Raw genomic sequence first — 19,867 nt, forward strand, 5'->3', positions numbered from 1 at the left:
CTGAGATGTGTTGACGTAACCGAAGCAACGTCCCATGCATTGGTTTTGTCCAGGGCCATCCTGGAGGAGCAGGGGGTGGAGCCTGACAAAGTCGGAGGACAATCCCCGCCCACCTTCACCTGCGACCTGCACCCATTGGACTCTACTGGCTGTCAATCGCACGGCATCCACACTCCCAATGCATACAGGGCGTTCCCATCAACTTGACAAAAGAAATGTCATTCAATATTGAATGTTTAACGACTTTATCAATCAGTGAGAGACAAATAGTTTACTGAATATAACGCACATTACTGAGAATACAGTACGGAACGGGACTGCACAGATGTTGGACTGATGTTATTTATAATTTTTCCTGGTTTGGACTCGTACGTATTCACGATGCAAAGAGCAGCAACACATTTCTTTTGAACACATAAACAGAAGTTTCGATCGTGGCAACCCATCATTGTTTTATGTCATATTATAAACACGACTGGACTCACATAGGAAACATTCACTGACTCCATCAGACACTTTGGCAGCAGAGGAGGCGTCATCTGGACGTTCTTCCTAATTCCCCAAATGAGATTTGCTGGCAAAATATATGTAGTGGCAAAACAGCCGCTATCTGCTGTGGCCAGGAGAGTTATTACATTACAGTGATAAGGTGATTACAGCGATAAGCGACAGGGGAGGGGGATATATGAAAATATAAAAGAATGAAAAGGAGAGGGATTAAAAAAAAAAAAAAAGAAGTAATACAAAGAATGGAGGGGAGAAAAGCGAGGACGCAGGAAACACAAGAGAAAAGAGCAAGAGGCCAAAAAAGCTTAAGTAAAGACAGTGGAGGCGAACAGAGAGAAGCACGAGGAAATGATGCATGATGAGATACGGAGAGAGAGATGAGAAGGTGGAAAGACGATAAAGGAGCGAAGACAGAAAAATAAAATAAGGGAATCAAGGGAGACGAGGAAATGGGAGAAGAAAGAGGAGCCTGAGATGAGTCTGTAAAAAAGAGGAAGGGATGAGAGGAGAGGAGAGAAGAGCGTTTGTTGTTTTTGCTGTGCATGAGTCATCGTCAGATCCTATTATGACTGAGGCAGCGTTACCGCTCTCGCCCACTGGTAACCTGCGGCTACATGCCTTCTACACGCATCACGCACGCACACGCTCACACGCACAGTTCGCCTTTGCTATTTTCATGGGGACATTTCTTGATTCTTCTCTCATCAGAGGAGACAGAGGTAACGGCTTTAACGCTCTTACGATTTGCAGACACACTGGCTACAAACAGGATTAGAGCTCATTGTGCAACGTTTGCCACCAAAACTTCTTCACTTACGTTGTTTTCTAACCCTTGAACCTCGCGATCAAAGCGACACCACAAAGTAATAAGAGCGACACTGGGGGAACTGGTTATTGTATTGAAAATAATAAATATTTTTACTGTGCTCCTGTGAGCGAAGGCGTTTACGAAGAGTTGCTGAGGTCAAACATTTTCTACCATGCTTCAATTATATTAATAATATGAAATATGTTTACATGATGACCGATGATACAGATATATATTATCTTTAGGTTTTATTCTTCATGGGGGAAACAGCAGCTCTGGACTTTCTTCCTCCACTTAAATATTCCTTTAAATTCCACACTTGAACAATCCATGTAGATTATGTGAACATAGAAAAAGATCTTGTGTTTCGTACTCCGCCCCATCGTTTATTTACCCGACCATTTCTGTCCTCCTGCGTCGCACGGATGCAATCGGGAAATTGGAACCCTAAGAACTCGAGAGGCGCTGAGCGAGCACGTACCTCTGCCAGGGCTGATCTCACCTCTTGAGAAATTTGGAAAAATGTTGAGTACTCAGCCCCAAAGCGGACATGTCGTCGTACGCCTCAGAAACAATGATACAAATCTACTTAAAAGACCACAACACTGCACATTCCTCCAGAAGTCAAGAGATGGACTGTTTGTTTGTTTCTGGGGCGTCTCGGTCAAACGTAGCCTTTATGAAAGGTCAGCAGTTTTAAAGTTCAAAGTAAACACTTTGAACTTTGTGTGTACTGGAGAAAATGTGAAGGGTGTGCGACGCCCCAGGTAAAAGTGCTGTCACAAGGTTCAGCGTCTACACAGCAAAACATTTCCACAGATATTATGTTGCCTGCACTTGTGTATCAAAGTAAAAACCCTTCCACGTTTCTTTGCTCACTGAAGAATGACGAGCCTCGTTGAATCTTGAGAATCTTCGGACGTTTCTCGGTCACATCCTGATCAGAACCTCGAGTAGAAGCCAAAAAACGAGTGTGTATAATATTCAATGCAACTCTGAGCTTGGAGTTCTTGCAATTACTCAAACGAACCAGGCTGCTCTTTTCACCCTGCCATTCACGGCGAGTGGACAGGTTGTCAGGCCTGTGCTCTGCTCCGAAACATTTCAACAACAGATCGATGTGTGACCTTTACTGCAGAAGGTGCTGCGTGCTGTATTTTCAGTCCTCCGCAAATCATTGGAAAATTGATTGTCATAAAGCTGAGGTATCTCTACTGTAAACGTATCAGGCGTGTCTATTGAGCACCAGTGGGACAGAGTCGTGGGGTGGGAGGGGTCATAGATATACGAGCCAGTCAGGGTATTCAGTGGACATGCGAAAAAACCTTGAATATTACAATGACGTTGATGTTTGGATGTTTCCAATACATCACGCAAAGACGATTAAGACAACTTAACAGGACCACAGGGACACTTGTCTTAGGCCTCAACCCTCTGCATCATACAACGAACACAACCGTAGAAACTCTGATTTCACTGGTGGTTGTACAGTGATGTTACAAAGTGGCAGGTTCAACTTTAACAAGACATCTTAAAACACAACAGCGAAGAGGAGGGACACACGACCGAGGAGTCAAGAAGCTGCAGAATGTTTTCTACACTTCAATGCTCATGATGTTTGAATGTGTTATAAGATAATCAGTGTCGGAGCTGCGTGAACTTGTTTGCTGTCTTTTGTCCATCGGGCTGAAATAAGAGTGAACTGTTTTTGAGTGTGTCCACCTCTGATTAATTTCATAAAACTGAGAAAACTCAAAATTTAAGAAGCTGTTTGGCGAGTTTGCTTGATAAACGACCAAATTCTTTGCAGAGGCAATAAAGAGAGGATCCAGATGTTCAAACTAAAACTTAAATCAAAGGGAGTAAACTTACTTTGAGGTGATGAGGGAACACGTCCAACACCAGAGAAGGTCCGATCAAACAAGTGAATCCAATGGGAACAAACATCCCAAAGTATAAAACACGAGAAATCCAAAATCCAGGAACACAACGGTTCATACAGGAGGAGACCAGGGAGCACACGGAGGTGACGGACACAGCCTGGAGAGGAGGGTCTGCTTGGGGTTTCTGAGCGGGAAGTACAGGGACAATCAGGTGGAGGTGAGTGACCAGGAAGTAGGAACTGACAGGAAGGTGAGTGACATCATCAAAATAAAACAGGAAGTCCACTAAAGAAAAGTCACACCAATAAGAAGTGGTGGAGCGTGACCTGGTGTAGAGTGGACATCCTCGTAAAAAATAAAAAATGAATGTTGTCAGTATCATCTTCATCCTTCTGACCTCCTCTTCGCCCCCCCCCCCCCCCATCAGCGATAACTAAAGCCTCATTAAAAGGTTTTTTTGGGAGTTGGAGCTCCGTCACACACACTCGTAATTTATTACACACTTACATATACAACTGCACGCCTGCGCTCCACTCACCAGCACATTATTTGATCTTCTTCTCCTCCTGATTAATGGGATCTCCTCCTTCAACTGATAAGGACTCCGAACCGGGCCTTCTATCTTTCTCCTTCATGTTCTCCTCTGGTTTTTTTTTTTGTGGTTTTTTAATCTGTTCTCTCATGGTTTCTCTCTCATGCTCTCTCTGTCTTTTCATTTGCCTTTTTTTCGTCCCCTCTTCGTTTTACCGACCGCTCATGCAGATCACGGATGCCATCACGATTTGTACCCTTAAATTTCCCCCCTATCGTTTTTTGTGATGGATGACTGCTGCACGCACAAATATTCTCTCTCTCTCTCTCACACACACACACACACAAACCGACACAGACACACTTGCGTATCCATTAATCTGTCCTTCAATCGGGGAATGAGATAGTTTGATGATCAAACAACTGTTAGCCAGCAGCTACTTAGAAATGCATTACACAGTTGTGGTCATTTCCTCTTAACTGCACACACACAGTCACGTCTCCATGACTTCAGAGGACATTACATAGACTTGAGGTAATTACCTGGAGAATAACTCTCACCTTAACACATAATCCACACGTGCATGAGGCAGGATTCGATTGGATTTAAACCAAAAGTCAGGAGAGACGAGGCAAGTTTCTGAGCGCTCAGTGTAAACTCACCTTAGAAAGTGTCTTCTCCTGAAACTGTGATGAGATTAACATCTTTGTCACCCTGAAACAAAAAGATCTGAACCGTTCAAAAAAAGATAAATGTTGCTGCAAAAATCTGCCAGTGAACATGAGTTCATGAATTCTAGTGTTTTTATTCTTTATCAAACAGAACGAGGTTGATTTCTTATCCACAGTCTGATTTATTCATGAATAGAATTATTCAATCACCAACGTCACATTCTGCACAAGTCAACTTGAACCAATGACTCTTGTGGTGCTAAACAGCCTCAGCACAGCAGAGAGGATGCATTCACCTTCTCCGCACAGATTTTTATCAAGTGCATTAAAATCAAGGGCTGGAACAATTAAGGGCCTCAAACAGCCACTCATGGCTCCATAAGGCATCGGACAGCAGGGTCACTGTGCATCCGGAATACTAATTTAAAACCTCTCACACACAAACACACACAATAAGCATCAGACCATCTCAGTGTCAAGGAGCCACATGACAATCAGAGGAACTGTCAAGAGTTTTTAATCTCACACACACACACACACCTGCATTAACACACAAGCTAGCGTCCGTCCTACACATGGCTTTGCACTACATCTTTCTCTCTCACACACACGAAGCACTAAAGTCTCTTAAACTCTTCTAGTAAAGACATCAGCTTCCGTCATTCACAATATCTGTGCTTCAGTCCTCTGTGTGTTTCTTCTCTCTGCATGTTCACCCCATGTGATTATTCAGTCTCATTCAACCCCTCAGGTACAGACATGAGCGGCGGCTCTCCTCTGGATTCCCACAGATTTTGGAACCATGCAGTCTGCAGGGATTCAGAGCATTAGCGAGATCAGCCACTGATGTCCTGTGATAAGGTTTGGCTCGCTGTCGGTGTGCCTCTGCATCCCAGACATGTTGGACGGGGCTGGGTTCTTCCACAGCGAAATGAGAAACGGACACAGGGGATGTTTATGTTTTACCACGAAGTGGGAAGGTCTCTGCTGTCCGACATTTTACTGCTGAAGCATTAAGATTCCACTTTGCTGGGAATAAACAAATGAAGGGGAACTAATGTACCTCTTGAACAGTAGTGTCCAAAGACTGACCTGCACATCCAGCAGCATCGCAGCAGGGTAGGACGTGCTGGTGATTTCCTGGGGCCCCAAGTTGAGAGAGGGCCCCCGATAACACAGTTTTACTTTGGTGAGAACCCCCTTAAATTCTGTACTTCTTTACTTCATCATACTATTAAATAACTTTACAACATACATTTTGCGAGAGGGTTGTTTTGGTTTATTTTTCCCAGGGCCCTCAAAGTCCAGTGAAACATCCCTGTACAAATCACAATGTCCCGTCCTGTCCACAGATAATAACTGGTACTGTTTAAGTTTAAATGGGTTTTACTCTGGTTTTAAATAAATGCTTCACACTCACAAGTTTTTTTTCTGCTGCGACAAATCACAGCAATTCACGGCTCAGAAAAACTTGTGAAAGCTATTTCTAAAACACATTTCCACATGGATTTTTGAATCATATTCCAGGTGTTTAACATACATTTGCTGCATTTTTTTTTTTTTTTTTACAGTCAAATATTGATTATATCAGCACATTATCACCATACTTTTAAAACACAAAACATCTGTTCTGGTCATCTGACTTCAGCACTCGTCTAAATTCAGCTCCATGCACACATGACCTATTGAAACACACAGTGTCCAGATTATTAATGTAGAGGAAGAAAGTCTCATCCACTGTTAACACACACACACACACACACACACACACACACACACACACACACACACACACACAAACACAAACACAAACACAAAACTCTCTCTCTGACACACACACACACACACAACTCTCTCTCTGACACACACACGAACACACACCTCTCTCTCTCTGCTACACAGACACACAACTCTCTCTCTGCCACACACAGCTGAATACATTCACGTATACGAATTGTCACGCACGCACTTGTACTCTGTAGCTCACCAACATCTTCACTCCCTCCTGTGTTCATGCTGCAGGACCAACACGCAGCCACACAAACACACACACTCACTCACGCACGCACGCACGCACGTACGCTGACCTGCCAGCATCAGTAGTCTCGCACGCACGAGCTCTGCAAAAACGGCGGAACAAACCTGTGGTGACACGTGTGCGCATTGCGCGCGGCTCCAGCAGAATTGCTTCCAGTCACACTCATTGGCTACACACACACACACACAACACGCACGCACGTAAAGCCTACACACGCACATACAATTACCAAAGCTGCAGGTGCTTCTCAATCAGCCCGAGAGAACATGCGCAATCAAGGCGCGCGCACACACACACGCGCACGCACTTCTAGTGATCCGGAAAACTCCAGACGCATGAAGCGGAAAACGCAAAGATTCAAAGTGTCTCCATCAACAAGCTGCGCACATTCCAGCCCCGATTCAAAGCGCAGGGAAACCACGTTATCTGCGCACACGCATACACACTCATGCATGCACACGCACGCACATGCATGCACACACACACTCTCACGTGCAAGCGCAAACATCTGCGCACATGGATTTACTTTGCTGTCCTACCTTCCTCGTGCATCCGCTGCAGACAGAAAGTGAGGTTCCTCCGCCAGCCCGGCATGGTGATGAAGGAGAGGAGGAAGAGGAGGAGAGGTCTGTAGGAAGAGGGTGAAGATGATGAGGAGGAGGAGGAGGAGGAGGAGGGATGATGAAGAGGAGTAATGATGATGAAGAAGTAGATCCTGTCCGGTGGAGGTGATGACACGCAGCAAATATAACGTTTCCCCCTGGTGCTCCTTCTCTCCTCTTCCTCTCTGTCCCTCTCCTCCGGTGAGTCTGTCGGTTCTCTCCGGTAACGACCCGCTGACAGTCCGTGTGACAGTCGGTCCCGCTGCGGCACCGATGCTCTCTCTCTCTCCCTCTCTCCCTCTCTCTCTCTCTCTCTCACCCCTGGTTCATCATCAGTTCACAGGTTATTTATTAATGATGACATAATACAGGTGTGAGGATCTGTCTGTGTGTGATGAGATTGGTAAATCAGTATTTAGAATGTGTGTGTGTGTGTGTGTAACAGATATGAAAATGTGTAAAGAAAAAATCTTCAACTATCTTTTCAGATTTGAAAATGTATTTATATATGTACGTGGAGATGAAACACTGAAAGTCAAGAAATCTGTTTCTGTTCAGTGAGTTTTTTTTAAACGTGACTTTTGCTGTGGTAGATTTTTACAGACGCCTTCCAGAGTATTTTCAAAAACTCTGGTCTCAGTGTATCTGCTTATACAGTACACATCAAACTGTGTCAGAAACACTAATGCTGCTCGTTTTAAAAGCACAAAAACTCCTCTGCATTGTTTAAAACCCGAACACGATGAACTCAGTGACTGAACAGTGTGAAGTGACACCACAGTGTTCCTGATTGTTGCTGTTCAATGAACGTGAGGTGCTGTCGACCTCGTGACAAACGTGACGGCCCTGGAGCTTGTTTTGATAATTGAGTTGTCAGCGTTCCCACCAAAGTGTCACCGAGACGAATTCCCTGTGTTGCCTCTGAAAGTAGAATTAAATCAATACACACTTTGATGTGCAGGTTGGTGGGGACACTAAGTAAAGACCCACTGCTTCATCGGACCGGCGTTGAGTGGGTTCTCTGCACTGGACTTGTCACTTTCAACTCTTTATTATCTGACACGCTGACATCTCTTGTGTCAGAATTGGTTGACAGACATTCTTGCTCACCAGACTGACTGACAGGTAGTTACTGTAAAGCTTCTGTCATCCAAGACCCCATTAAACAATCACTGGGGCCATATTTGATTGTGCATATTTACTTGTGTCCAGTAAAAAGTCAAAGCTTTGATTGTTATTGATACTGATTGGTATTTATGGCCAATAGCGTCGCGGCCCTGAGTCATGACCACTCGCTGCTGTCAGAAGGTGCGTTCGAGATGGGTCTGTCTGACTTAATCTACCAGGAGCTGCAGGGGTGGAGTTAATGGCTGATCTCACAGCGTTTGCTTTTTTCGTGACAAATGAAACAGACGTTTTGGAAATCCTTGAGTTAATGCAGGAAGAATAATGAACAACAAAACTGACAGACCACTTCAGCTGAACATGAACAGTGTAAAGTGAATATAAAGTGATAATAGGCCAGTAACATGAATAACGTAATCAAAACGAAAGAGAAAACAAAGAGAAAGACCTACAGGATATTACCTATATAGAATAACAATATAAGAAACATGACTGTGAAGCCTTCAGCCAATCAGAGCAGACTTGTGTCGTCACAGAGGCGGCCACAAGGTGCTGCAGCTGGAGGAGAACATCTGTCTGACCCCAGCCGGCTCGCCCCCGCCATGTTTGAACATCACGTGACCCGGTGACGTTTTGGAGCGGTGGATGAAGTCGGACAAAAATTTTGAACGATCATGCATTGTGTTAGGACCAGCATGCATCACGTTAAGTCAGCGATAAGTTGAACGCACCTAAACACTTCTCACCTACACTTTTGACTACATCTGTTAAATGTACCTACCAAAGTAGATTCAAAATAAATATTGTCACGATGAGGAAATTAAAAGATAAAGACAAAAATGATGTGACTGGAGGAGTCTTTTAGTTTCAAACATGGGGACGAGTAAAAACAGATTTTGATGTAAAAATACTATAACATTGTTTTGAACTATTGGTCGAGCATCGGTGGATCCCTGATACATGGCTCCACGGTCACTACTGCACAGACTCTGGGTCCAAATGATATAAAAGTGAAAGATGGCAGCGCCTGTATCCAGAGTATTTCAGACACATTTTTGTTCAGAGGGCAGAAGTTGAAAGGCGTCGTCCATCTTTATTTCCAGTGTTTGGTTCTGTGACCTGCAGAGCTGCTGAGTCTGGAGTCAAAACAAACCCACTGATTTCTTTCCTTCCCATTAACGTTCCACAGCAGAACAGAGCCCAGCAAAACAACCTCTGTCACTTTTATCCACCACACGTTCTCTAATTCCGGCTGTGTGGAGCTTCACAGAACGTCAGTGTGAAATCACAGAGGAGAGGGTGGAACTGGATATTCTCCCTCGTTTTAGCGATAGCACAATTAAGACCGTCACACCAGAGCAAATAGAACTGCCCTGAGGCAAAGGATGAGAATATTTGAATACACACAATCCCATATATTCTACACATCCTAAAAGTATTCCGAGTACATTCTGAGCAGTCTGTTCGTAGACAGTGCGGATCAGATATTTGGACAGTTTTCTTCAGGCTCTGAGCTTCAGGACATTAAATCTGACATAGAATAACTGATGCTACTGCATGTGCCAAGTCTCAGCTTTAATCTGATTTGCTTACGCTGCTCAGTTTGTGCTGATTCAAAACGCTGCTGCTCAGGTCCTGGCTAATACCAGGAAAGTGGATCATACCACTCCAGTTCCAGAACTTTACTCTGGCCTCGTTGTCTGTGAAATAGCTGAGTCCAAAATAGCAGCATGGATTAAATGAACGTATGAATGGTTAGAGCCTGAGCTAAGAACCTCACAGGTCGTCCGAGGTGGTTCTGCTTTCTTCTTCCAGGAGGAAAACTAAACAATGCTGAAGACTTTCCTGTTTTATTTTATTACCATTATGATATATAACGTTCTGCTGTTTTTTTCCCTCATATTTCTGGTTGACACTTTTTGTTGAGTGGCACTATGGACTTTGATCTGGACAATCCGAGCTCTCGTAAAGCTCCTGCACATCCCTGCATTCACCCTGTTTCTTCCTATCAGGAGTGGAACCATCAGTAAACACCAGCTTCACTGCAGAACCACCTCCATGTTTGACAGATGAGGTGTTGGCTTCGGGTCATGAGCTCTAGTCTTTCCCATCACAGTTTCCTCTTTCCATCGCTCTGACAGATGCTGTATATTAAGATCATCAATAAACTGCCACACATATCATGTTAATGCTGTTACATTATCTCACAATATGACCTCTGCTAACAGATTTTATTTTCATCTACGCTTGTTTGTTAGTTAGCAGGATTATGCAAAAACTGAAGGGATCAAGGAAGAACTCATTCAATTTTGTTTTGAATCAAAGAAGTGTTTTGTACTGCTTTGTTGACGGATATTTAAAAAAAATATAAACTTGATGCATAAATACCACTCTTACAACACAGTGTTCACTCCTGTACTTGGAGCTGTCCACTTGAGATCAGATCACAAAATGAATGTGTTGATACCAGGTGACTATGGAGTTGAAAGGAAACCACATTAATGCTCAATGAAAGGCATGGATGGGGATTGAACCCATGATCTTTGGTTTACGAGACCAACGCCTTACCACTTGGCCACCACGCCCCATACTCCATGCAGTTTCCTTTTTCCATCACTCTGACAGAGGTTGAGTTCAGTTTCTTCAGTCCATAGAACTTTGTTTCAGAACTCTACCACTTCCTGTTCATATGTTTTTATCACCTTTCTGTTTCTGAGGTTTGTGGTGAATCATCTGAGGTTATGTTCATCAAGTTTCCTCTTAATCGTTGACAAGGAAACTTCCAGGAGAAGACTCTCGACTTGACGTGAAAATATAAAGGAGTTTTTGATTTTGACTGCAGACGCTGCAGCGAAGGCTTAGTTACAAATCTCTGACGGCGGCTGAAAGAAGACAGGAGATCCAAAAGTCAAACTCAGCAGTAAATCCACGAGGCTGAAGGGATGAAGTGAGGCTGTACACAGAGAATGAGGCAGAGATAACAGACTCAGGTGTGACACATTAGATCAGGGGAAGGCGATCACAGGAGCAGGAGAATCAGACAAAGACAGGAAGTAGAGTAAAGCCATTTTCAGACATGACCTCCGCGTGAAGCTGCCGGGTGATCATGTGATCATGTTGACATCACCCTGATGTATTAGCTCAGGAACTGTGGAGTCCAGTGCATGTCTGAAAGCAGCTTAATAGAGACACAGAAAGAAAGAGGTTTGAAAACAAAAACTGTGAAATGAAGAACTCTAAGAGCGTGTGCATGCATGTTTATTTAAAACTGAGCTCATTTGATTTTGTTAATCCGATTTCCTTAAGACAAACAAAGCACCAACACTAAAAGTTAAAAATGATGAATAATAAACACGTATTTTTATCAGTGATTTTGCTGGAGGACATCATCAATAAAAACGTCAAACCATCCAGCTTCATTAGGTGGGATAAGGTTTTGTACTCTTATTGCCCCTGAGGGGATTTTCATTGTTGCACACACACAAACACAACCTCACCCACAACCCAGTAAGACTCTGGGAGGGAGGGAAGCAGCACAGCAGCAACATTAGATAGTTAAGTAGGCTTTTCCTGTAATAGTTCAAAATACGATCCCCAACAACAATTCTAACCAGCCTGGAGCCGGGTGAAGATCAATGGGGGAGGGGCAGCAGGTCTTACTTTAGCCCCCAACTAAAGATCAGAAAAAACCTGCACAAAATTAGATGAATAATTGGAGGCTGCTGAAACTGGAAGTGTGTATGACGGAGGAGTGGTTAACCTGAGGCGGAACAGAAAAAAACACTGCACCATGGGTTCGAACCCTCATGGTTGAATGCAGCTATTGTAAGTCGCTCTGGATAAAAGCTGAATTATATGTAATGTGATGTAAGAGCAGAGGCTGGAAACCCCCTCACACAGAACATGAAACTGGGAAGAGTGTGACCCCTTGTGCTCAGTCACTTGAGGTGCAGTGTAAAGTCCCCCCCCCCCCCCCCCCCCCCGCAATACACTGTGACTGAAGTCAGTGAAGCTTCCTGCATTACAAACTGCTGACTTCATCAAATGAACACACACAAAAAAAAAGAACACATTCACCTTACAGTATTCACTCTACACCACTTCAAACACTCTCTCTCTCTCTCTCTCTCTCCCTGTTCCGTCACTGTCCAGTGACCAGATGTTACACTGAGGACAAATCAAACCAGAGGACAGACTGGACTGTGAATACTGCAGTACTAAACACACACACACACATGTTTGTACTTCTATCTTAAAGGTCCAGTGTGTAAGATTTAGGTGAAAGGATCTATTGGCAGAAATTTAATGTAAAATAATCCTCATGATGTTTTCACTTGTTCATTACATCTACATTATATGAATTGTAGTTTTCTTTACCCCAGAAAAGACCCTTTATATTTAAATACTTTATATTTACATCGAGGGGGTCTTCTCTACGGAGGCCGCCATGTTTTTTACATTAGTCCAGACTGAACAAACTAAACACCTTTTGAGTTTTTATGACACCTGAAGCTGCCACAGGTTCTTTTTCATGTTTGGAAGGAGAGGGTGAGGTGAGGGGTGCTCAGCTGCAACATGAAATTTCGAAACACTAGATGTCACTAAATTCTACTTCTGCATCAAAGCTACGTCGTAACTGCGTGTGAGTCGCTGAAACACTCTTGGCAGTGTTGCATGTCTTCTGGTTTCAGGTCAGCTTGTTTACACATTCTCCTGCTTCTCTGTTTACTTCAGACCAATAGAGAGTGTCACTAAGCAGATCTTGTTTGAGCTGATAGATGTTGAAGAGTAATTACTTTTTCTTACAGACTTTCAGACAGTCTGACCCTCATCTAAACTCAGTTCTAACTCTACAACCAAGTCTTAACCAAGTCCATTGAAAAGTGAGGACCGGCCAAAATGTCCTCATTTTCCCAAATGTCCTCACTCTGTGGGGTCTATACTTGAATTGGTCCTCACAAAGGTATAAGTACAAGTACACACACAGTATGTTGTTTTACAGCAAGTAAAGTTAAAGAAGCAAAGAGCTTTAAAGTTGACCGTGTGCGTCAGGAGAAGAGTTGAAGTTAACAAAAATACAGATGTGAGCAAAATAACAGAAAACACAAAGAAGAGATGCATGTTCTTTGTTTCTGTGCAACTTTTTCCCTCGAGGAAACAATAAAGCACAAGTAGTTTGTTCTTGTAACATCTTATGATATGTATCTTTAAATATGTATTTATATTTGGCTTCAGTACTCTGCCTTAATTACTTGTGTCCATTAGCAAATACTTCTTCACAGTGACAGATTTGTAGTAGTTCAGGTGGTGAGACTTGAGATCATTAATCCATCCGTCAATCTATCTATCTATCTATCGATCGATATATCTATCTATCTATTATTCTGTAAAATTACTTTTTCCATGAGGAGCTGTGTTACCTGAGCTGTATCTTAGAAGGAGGAGGAGACAGGATGTGAGTGACACATAGAGGAGGAGGAGGAGAAGGAGGAGGAGGCTCCTGCTGGTGTATATCTGTAGAGAGGAGTTCCTCACGTTACTAAGCAGAGGTCTGTAGGGAGGTGAAGACACAACAGAAGAGAAAGAGGAGAGTCACAGCACCATCATCAGGAAGCATCTTCACTCTGACTTCATTCTCTCTATAGACGCTCAGATCCTCCTCCTCCTGGTCAGACATGTGTCGTCTGGCTGCAGCTCTGCTCGCGGCTGTGGCCGCTTCTCTCTGGTGCGGAGTGATGAACCAGCCGCTCAACAGCCGACCCATCATCGGTAAGACTCGGCTTCATGCGTGTGTGTGTGTTACTATCTTACTATTATGTCATAATTTGATTTATTACCATAGTCAATGCACATTATATCATTTTGGGTCCCATGGAGGTTTCATCAAGTCTTTCAAATAATAGACTTTAGTTTGAAAATGTGGAAGGAATCCACTAAATAACAGAGCGACACATGTGTCTTTGAACATTTGCTCTCGGCTTTGATGTTACACACTGTCCCCAGGAACTACACAAACACAAACACATGACACCAACAACACTTCTAACACCTCAGTCTGAGTCACAATGTTTGTTTCTGGGCACAAGACGCTGATTGAGTGAAGAAACATTAATCACAATCACGATCTTGATGCACCATCACAATTCTTGTGATACACAACTTCTCTATGTATAGATCCATGGGATATTTGTGTATGTGCGTTAACTGTCTCCTGTCCTCTGTAGGTGTGTTGGCACAGGAAACCACTAAATACACTTATGAAACTCTGGGCTCATCTTACATCGCTGCTTCCTATGTGAAGTTCCTGGAGTTAGCCGGGGCCAGAGTCGTACCTGTCAGGTAGAACAACTATGAACAAATTATGAACATGTGATACAAATAAAAAAAAAAGGTTACAGTGATGTCTGACTGTTTCTTCTGCCAAAGAAGAGGAGTGAAGTATTTTGAGCTGGTTATTGATTCAGCATTAGCATCAATGGGGGTTTACTTCAGAAATAAGTTAAATGGTTTCGTAGAACTGAAAAATCTGATGTTAAACCTGAAGTTAGCCAGATATCCTCATATTGTGTTTTTTATTACAAGCACATGGTTTTATTTAAGTACTACTGCAAGTTACAAGTGTTGGTTCTTACAACTAATGTACATTTTACATAACCTCACTCCCTGACATGTTTATCTAGAAATTCCTCTTGACAAATATTTAAAGAGTTAAACATCCGACCTTGTTTACAAGTCGGATTCTGATTTGCCTCTGGCTCACAGACCTGTCAGTCACGGTGGTGCTGTGTGATGTGGACGGAGAATATATATGCTGTAAAAATGTATTTCCCTGCAGTTGGAATAATGTTGAGTTTGTATTACAACAGCAAACAGTGATGATCCCTGAGTTTCCTCTACATGTTGAAATCAGAAACGTTCTCACAGCTGCTGCTTTGAATCCAGATTCATTCATTATGATTCAAATCGTCTTTGATTGATGGTTAATTGGTTTTTTGGCCTTGATTTGTTTTTCTATCCATCAGAGTAAATCTCACAGAAGAAGAATATACCAAGATATTCAACTCAATAAACGGGTGAGTTAAACATTGTTTACTCTGCGTATGTCAAGAGTGTAGATGCTCCTAATTGTTATGTCTGATGTGAAATCTTCTTGAATCATATGTGTACACATGTGAAGTGTTTCAGAGGATTCAGGCTTCATCTCAGTGTTTAACATGGAGCACGGTCTCCCTGCAGGTTGGTGCTGCCAGGAGGAATTTTGCATCTGGAGACGTCGCTGCACAGTCGAACCGCCAGGATTTTTTACAACTTGGCTCTGAGGGTAAAACACTCGTATAACTGAGTTGACTCAAGATGAAGTGACATCTCACACCGATTAGATTAACATTGTCTTCAGCTTTATATCTTTATATCTAGAATCTGCTTCCTTCACCTTCTCTCTCCTCCCTCCTCTGCAGGCCAACGATGCCTCGGACTATTTCCCCATCTGGGGATCTTGCATGGGCTTTCAGCTGATGAGTGTCTTGACAGCGGGGGAAGACCTGCTCACACTCACTGACACCCAGGCTGTGGCTCTGCCTCTCAACCTCACACGACGTAATGTCCACTGTCCTCTGCACTGTTAGCCTCCTCACTTTATCCACCTGTAACTGTCATAGGCCGTTGCTGAATGGTGTTTAGTGTTGTATGATGTGGGCGGATCAAATGCAAATGAGACACACCATCACACTTAGTGGTGTAATCAATATGAAAGTTTAATTTTAAGTTCTACTAAGTTTTCTGCAGCTACAGTTGTGGCATTAAACTCTACGAGTGATGATATAAAGTTTAAGGAACCTGGTCTGTCACTCACTGACTCCAGTCATAATGTCCAGCTTCAATCATGTTAAAGTCAAATATGTAACAGCTCCTCCTGCCTCACCACAAATCTGTGTCCGTCCTGCAGAGGCCTATTCCAGCCGTCTGTTTAAGAGTTTCCCCAAAGATGTGCTGAGGTCTCTGGCCGAGGAAAGCATCTCTCCCCACTTCCACCAGTGGAGTCTTTCCACCAAGGTATTTCCTACTGCTCCTTAATCTGTTTTCCACTTTTGTCTCTTTATTCTTTTAAATAGAGCCTGACAGGGTTAATCTCAACGTTTTGTAGTTGTGGTATCGGGGTAAAGTATTCCTCTAGTAACCTACAAAAGGTTAATGCATCATGAGAATTTCACAAGATCAATTCCTGAGAGAAGTGTGGATGTATTTGTGCATGGCAGTTTACACAACAAAGACTTTTTAAAGGATGAAACCCGTGATCTTTGATGTACCAGACCAATACCTTTCCACTTGGCCACCATGCCACTGTTTGATGTTTGACATGGAATCAAAGTAGCATCTCCACAATGAATAAACATTATTTTGGTCACCACTAATCAGTTATCAGGTTCAATCGTCTTTTAACCTCGAGTTCTAATCATTGACGCCCACCACCCATACGACACTGTATGTTCCTGCTAAAAACAAATTCAGAGTGTTTAAACGTATCTCTATTCATTCATGCAAAAGGAGCAAAGTGCCACGAAAACGATATCAATATTAAATCTGTGAATTTCAGAACTACAGCGAAAATGCCAGGCTGAAGAAGTTTTACAAGGTCCTGTCCACTAACCACGATGGGAACACAGAATTCATCTCCACTATGGAAGGTACCTTTCCTTGGGGGACACTCAACTTGTGTGTTGAGTGTTTGCTGAACAATGAATCAACAATAGCACAATAATTTCAACATTTTGATTATGATGTTTAATGATGATGTAGAAATGATGAAACAGATTAACTGACGAGGGCAGCGATCACATTTTCATTATTCTCTACAAATACTGACTGTAATGTTTCAGTGTATGAGCAAGTCTGTCTGCTGACAGTGTCTCTGGTTGTTTCCAGCCTACCGGTACCCATTTTATGCACTTCAGTGGCATCCGGAGAAAACCCCCTTTGAGTGGATCGAAAAGCCGGGGATGATTCACTCCAGCTCTGCAATAAGAGTCGCCTTCTACTCTGCCAGCTTCTTCGTCTCTGAAGGTAACGTGTGAGATCCACAATATATCCAGATCTCGATGGCATCACTGGAATAATTTCTTCTTCAGCCACACATTCTCAAATTTAGTCTCAGACTTAATCGTTTATCAATCAAATAAATCACTATATTCTACCTTTTCTGTCTTTTGTTCACTTCCTTTCCTTTTCCCCTTACAGCCAGGAAGAGCAACCACCGTTTCCCAAGTCTGGAGGAGGAAGAGAGAGCGCTCATCTACAACTTCTGTCCCCGCTTCATGGGCATGAAAAACATCTTCGTTCAGCGCTATTTCATTGATTGATGGACGTGAGGAACATCTTCAACCTGATGAAGTCACTGAGAGTAAAACTTCAAACGAAACATCAACAATGACCAACTTGAGATGATTTGCTGTATATTAAGATCATCAATAAACTGCCACACATATCATGTTAATGCTGTTACATTATCTCACAATATGACCTCTGCTAACAGATTTTATTTTCATCTACGCTTGTTTGTTAGTTAGCAGGATTATGCAAAAACTGAAGGGATCAGGGAAGAACTCATTCAATTTTGTTTTGAATCCATGAAGTGTTTTGTACTGCTTTGTTGACGGATATTTAAAAAAATATTAACTTGATGCATAGATACCACTCTTAAAACACAGTGTTCACTCCTGTACTTGGAGCTGTCCACTTGAGATCAGATCACACAATGAATGTGTTGATACCAGGTGACTACAGAGTTGAAAGGAAACTACATTAACGCTCAGTGAAAGGCATGGATGGGGATTGAACCCATGATCTTTGGTTTACGAGACCAACGCCTTACCACTTGGCCACCACGCCCCATACATGGACACTGAAAAGGGTTAACTCATATCCAATCACAAGTATTTAGGGGAACATGGGATTTGGCTTTGAAGTTTCATTTTGGCTTTGATCCAAAAGGTGAAATCAATGATTCTATAGATGAATCGTTCAACAATTGGAACATGTTTGTTTTCTTCATGCAGAAACCACGTCCATGTTTGACAGATGAGGTGTTGGCTTCGGGTCATGAGCTGTAGTCTTTCCCGTCACAGTTTTCTTTTTCCATCGCTCTGACAGAGGTTGAGTTTAGTTTCTTCAGTCCATAGAACTTTGTTTCAGAACTCTTCCACTTCCTGTTCATATGTTTTTATCACCTTTCTGTTTTCTGAGGTTTCCTCTTAATCGTTGACAAGGAAACTTCCAACAGACTCAGGTGTGACACATTAGATCAGCTGAAGGTGATCACAGGAGTGGGAAAATCAAAGAGAGGAATTAAAGTAAAGCCATTATCAGACATGACCTCCGGGTGGAGCTGCCAGGTGATCACGTGATCATGTTTACACCACCCTGATGCATGTTAGAAGCATCACCAACCCCCCACCCCCACGAGCACACATTGAATCCATCCAAGGATCCCCTGCTGTGTGGATGAAATGAAGAACTCTAAGAGCGTGTGCATGCATGTTTATTTAAAACTGAGCTCATTTGATTTTGTTAATCCGATTTCCTTAAGACAAACAAAGCACCAACACTAAAAGTTGAAAATGATGAATAATAAACACGTATTTTTATCAGTGATTTTGCTGGAGGACATCATCAATAAAAATGTCAAACCATCCAGCTTCATTAGGTGGGATAAGGTTTTGTACCCTTATTGCCACTGAGGGGATTTTCATTGTTGCACACACACAAACACATTTGCAAAATACACAACCTGAGTTATGACCCAGTCACTTGAGGTACAGTGTAAAGTCCCCCCCCCCCCCCCCCCACACACACACACAAACACACAATACAGTGTGACTGAAGTCAGTGAAGCTTCCTGCATTGCAAACTGCTGACTTCATCAAACTGTGTGAACACATTCACCTTAAAGTATTCACTCTACACCACTTCAAACACTCTCTCTCTCTCTCTCTCTCTCTGTTCTGTCACTGTCCAGTGACCAGATGTTACACTGAGGACAAATCAAACCAGAGGACAGACTGGACTGTGAATACTGCAGTACTAAACACACACACACACACGTTTGTACTTCTATCTTAAAGGTCCAGTGTGTAAGATTTAGGTGAAAGGATCTATTGGCAGAAATTTAATGTAAAATAATCCTCATGATGTTTTCACTTGTTCATTACATCTACATTATATGAATTGTAGTTTTCTTTACCCCAGAAAAGACCCTTTATATTTAAATACTTTAGATTTACATCGAGGGGGTCTTCTCTACGGAGGCCGCCATGTTTTTTACATTGGTCCAGACTGAACAAACTAAACACCTTTTGAGTTTTTATGACACCTGAAGCTGCCACAGGTTCTTTTTCATGTTTGGAAGGAGAGGGTGAGGTGAGGGGTGCTCAGCTGCAACATGAAATTTCAAAACACTAGATGTCACTAAATTCTACTTCTGCATCAAAGCTACGTCGTAACTGCGTGTGAGTCGCTGAAACACTCTTGGCAGATTTGCATGTTTTCTGGTTTCAGGTCAGCTTGTTTACACATTCTCCTGCTTGTGTTTACTTCAGACCAATAGAGAGTGTCACTAAGTAGATCTTGTTTGAGCTGATAGATGTTGAAGAGTAATTACTTTTTCTTACAGACTTTCAGACAGTCTGACCCTCATCTAAACTTAGTT

General features: G+C 42.7%; 2 protein-coding genes and 2 non-coding genes across 5 annotated transcripts in view; 1 reads left to right on the plus strand and 3 right to left on the minus strand.

The window, feature by feature from the left end:
- LOC109644230 (glutamate receptor-interacting protein 2-like) overlaps window positions 1–7,381 on the minus strand; it is a 175,875-nt gene extending 168,494 nt beyond the window's left edge. Inside the window, exon 1 of one of the 2 annotated variants that reach the window (XM_069516231.1) lies at window positions 6,979–7,381. In XM_069516231.1, coding sequence (XP_069372332.1) covers window positions 6,979–7,033 — 55 coding nt within the window. In that variant the 5' untranslated portion in view covers window positions 7,034–7,381. The remainder of the gene's footprint in view (window positions 1–6,978) is intronic. The other variant, XM_069516236.1, reaches the window with a different exon arrangement.
- A 3,298-nt stretch (window positions 7,382–10,679) lies between these two features.
- trnat-cgu (transfer RNA threonine (anticodon CGU)) lies at window positions 10,680–10,751 on the minus strand. Its single transcript has one exon. It is a non-coding gene; the product is annotated as a tRNA-Thr (tRNA).
- Window positions 10,752–13,698: 2,947 nt separating this feature from the next.
- Window positions 13,699–17,656, plus strand: LOC109644648 (gamma-glutamyl hydrolase-like). The gene is made up of 9 exons (XM_069531502.1): window positions 13,699–13,935; window positions 14,391–14,505; window positions 15,189–15,239; window positions 15,403–15,487; window positions 15,624–15,762; window positions 16,112–16,218; window positions 16,760–16,850; window positions 17,089–17,226; window positions 17,401–17,656. The coding sequence occupies exons 1-9, from the start codon at window positions 13,842–13,844 to the stop codon at window positions 17,520–17,522; spliced, it is 942 nt and encodes a 313-aa protein (XP_069387603.1). The 5' UTR covers window positions 13,699–13,841; the 3' UTR covers window positions 17,523–17,656.
- Window positions 17,657–17,979: 323 nt separating this feature from the next.
- Window positions 17,980–18,051, minus strand: trnat-cgu (transfer RNA threonine (anticodon CGU)). Its single transcript has one exon. It is a non-coding gene; the product is annotated as a tRNA-Thr (tRNA).
- Between the last annotated feature and the right edge of the window lie 1,816 nt (window positions 18,052–19,867).

This window comes from Paralichthys olivaceus, chromosome 2 (assembly GCF_024713975.1).
Source record: "Paralichthys olivaceus isolate ysfri-2021 chromosome 2, ASM2471397v2, whole genome shotgun sequence".
Lineage (NCBI taxonomy): Eukaryota > Metazoa > Chordata > Actinopteri > Pleuronectiformes > Paralichthyidae > Paralichthys > Paralichthys olivaceus.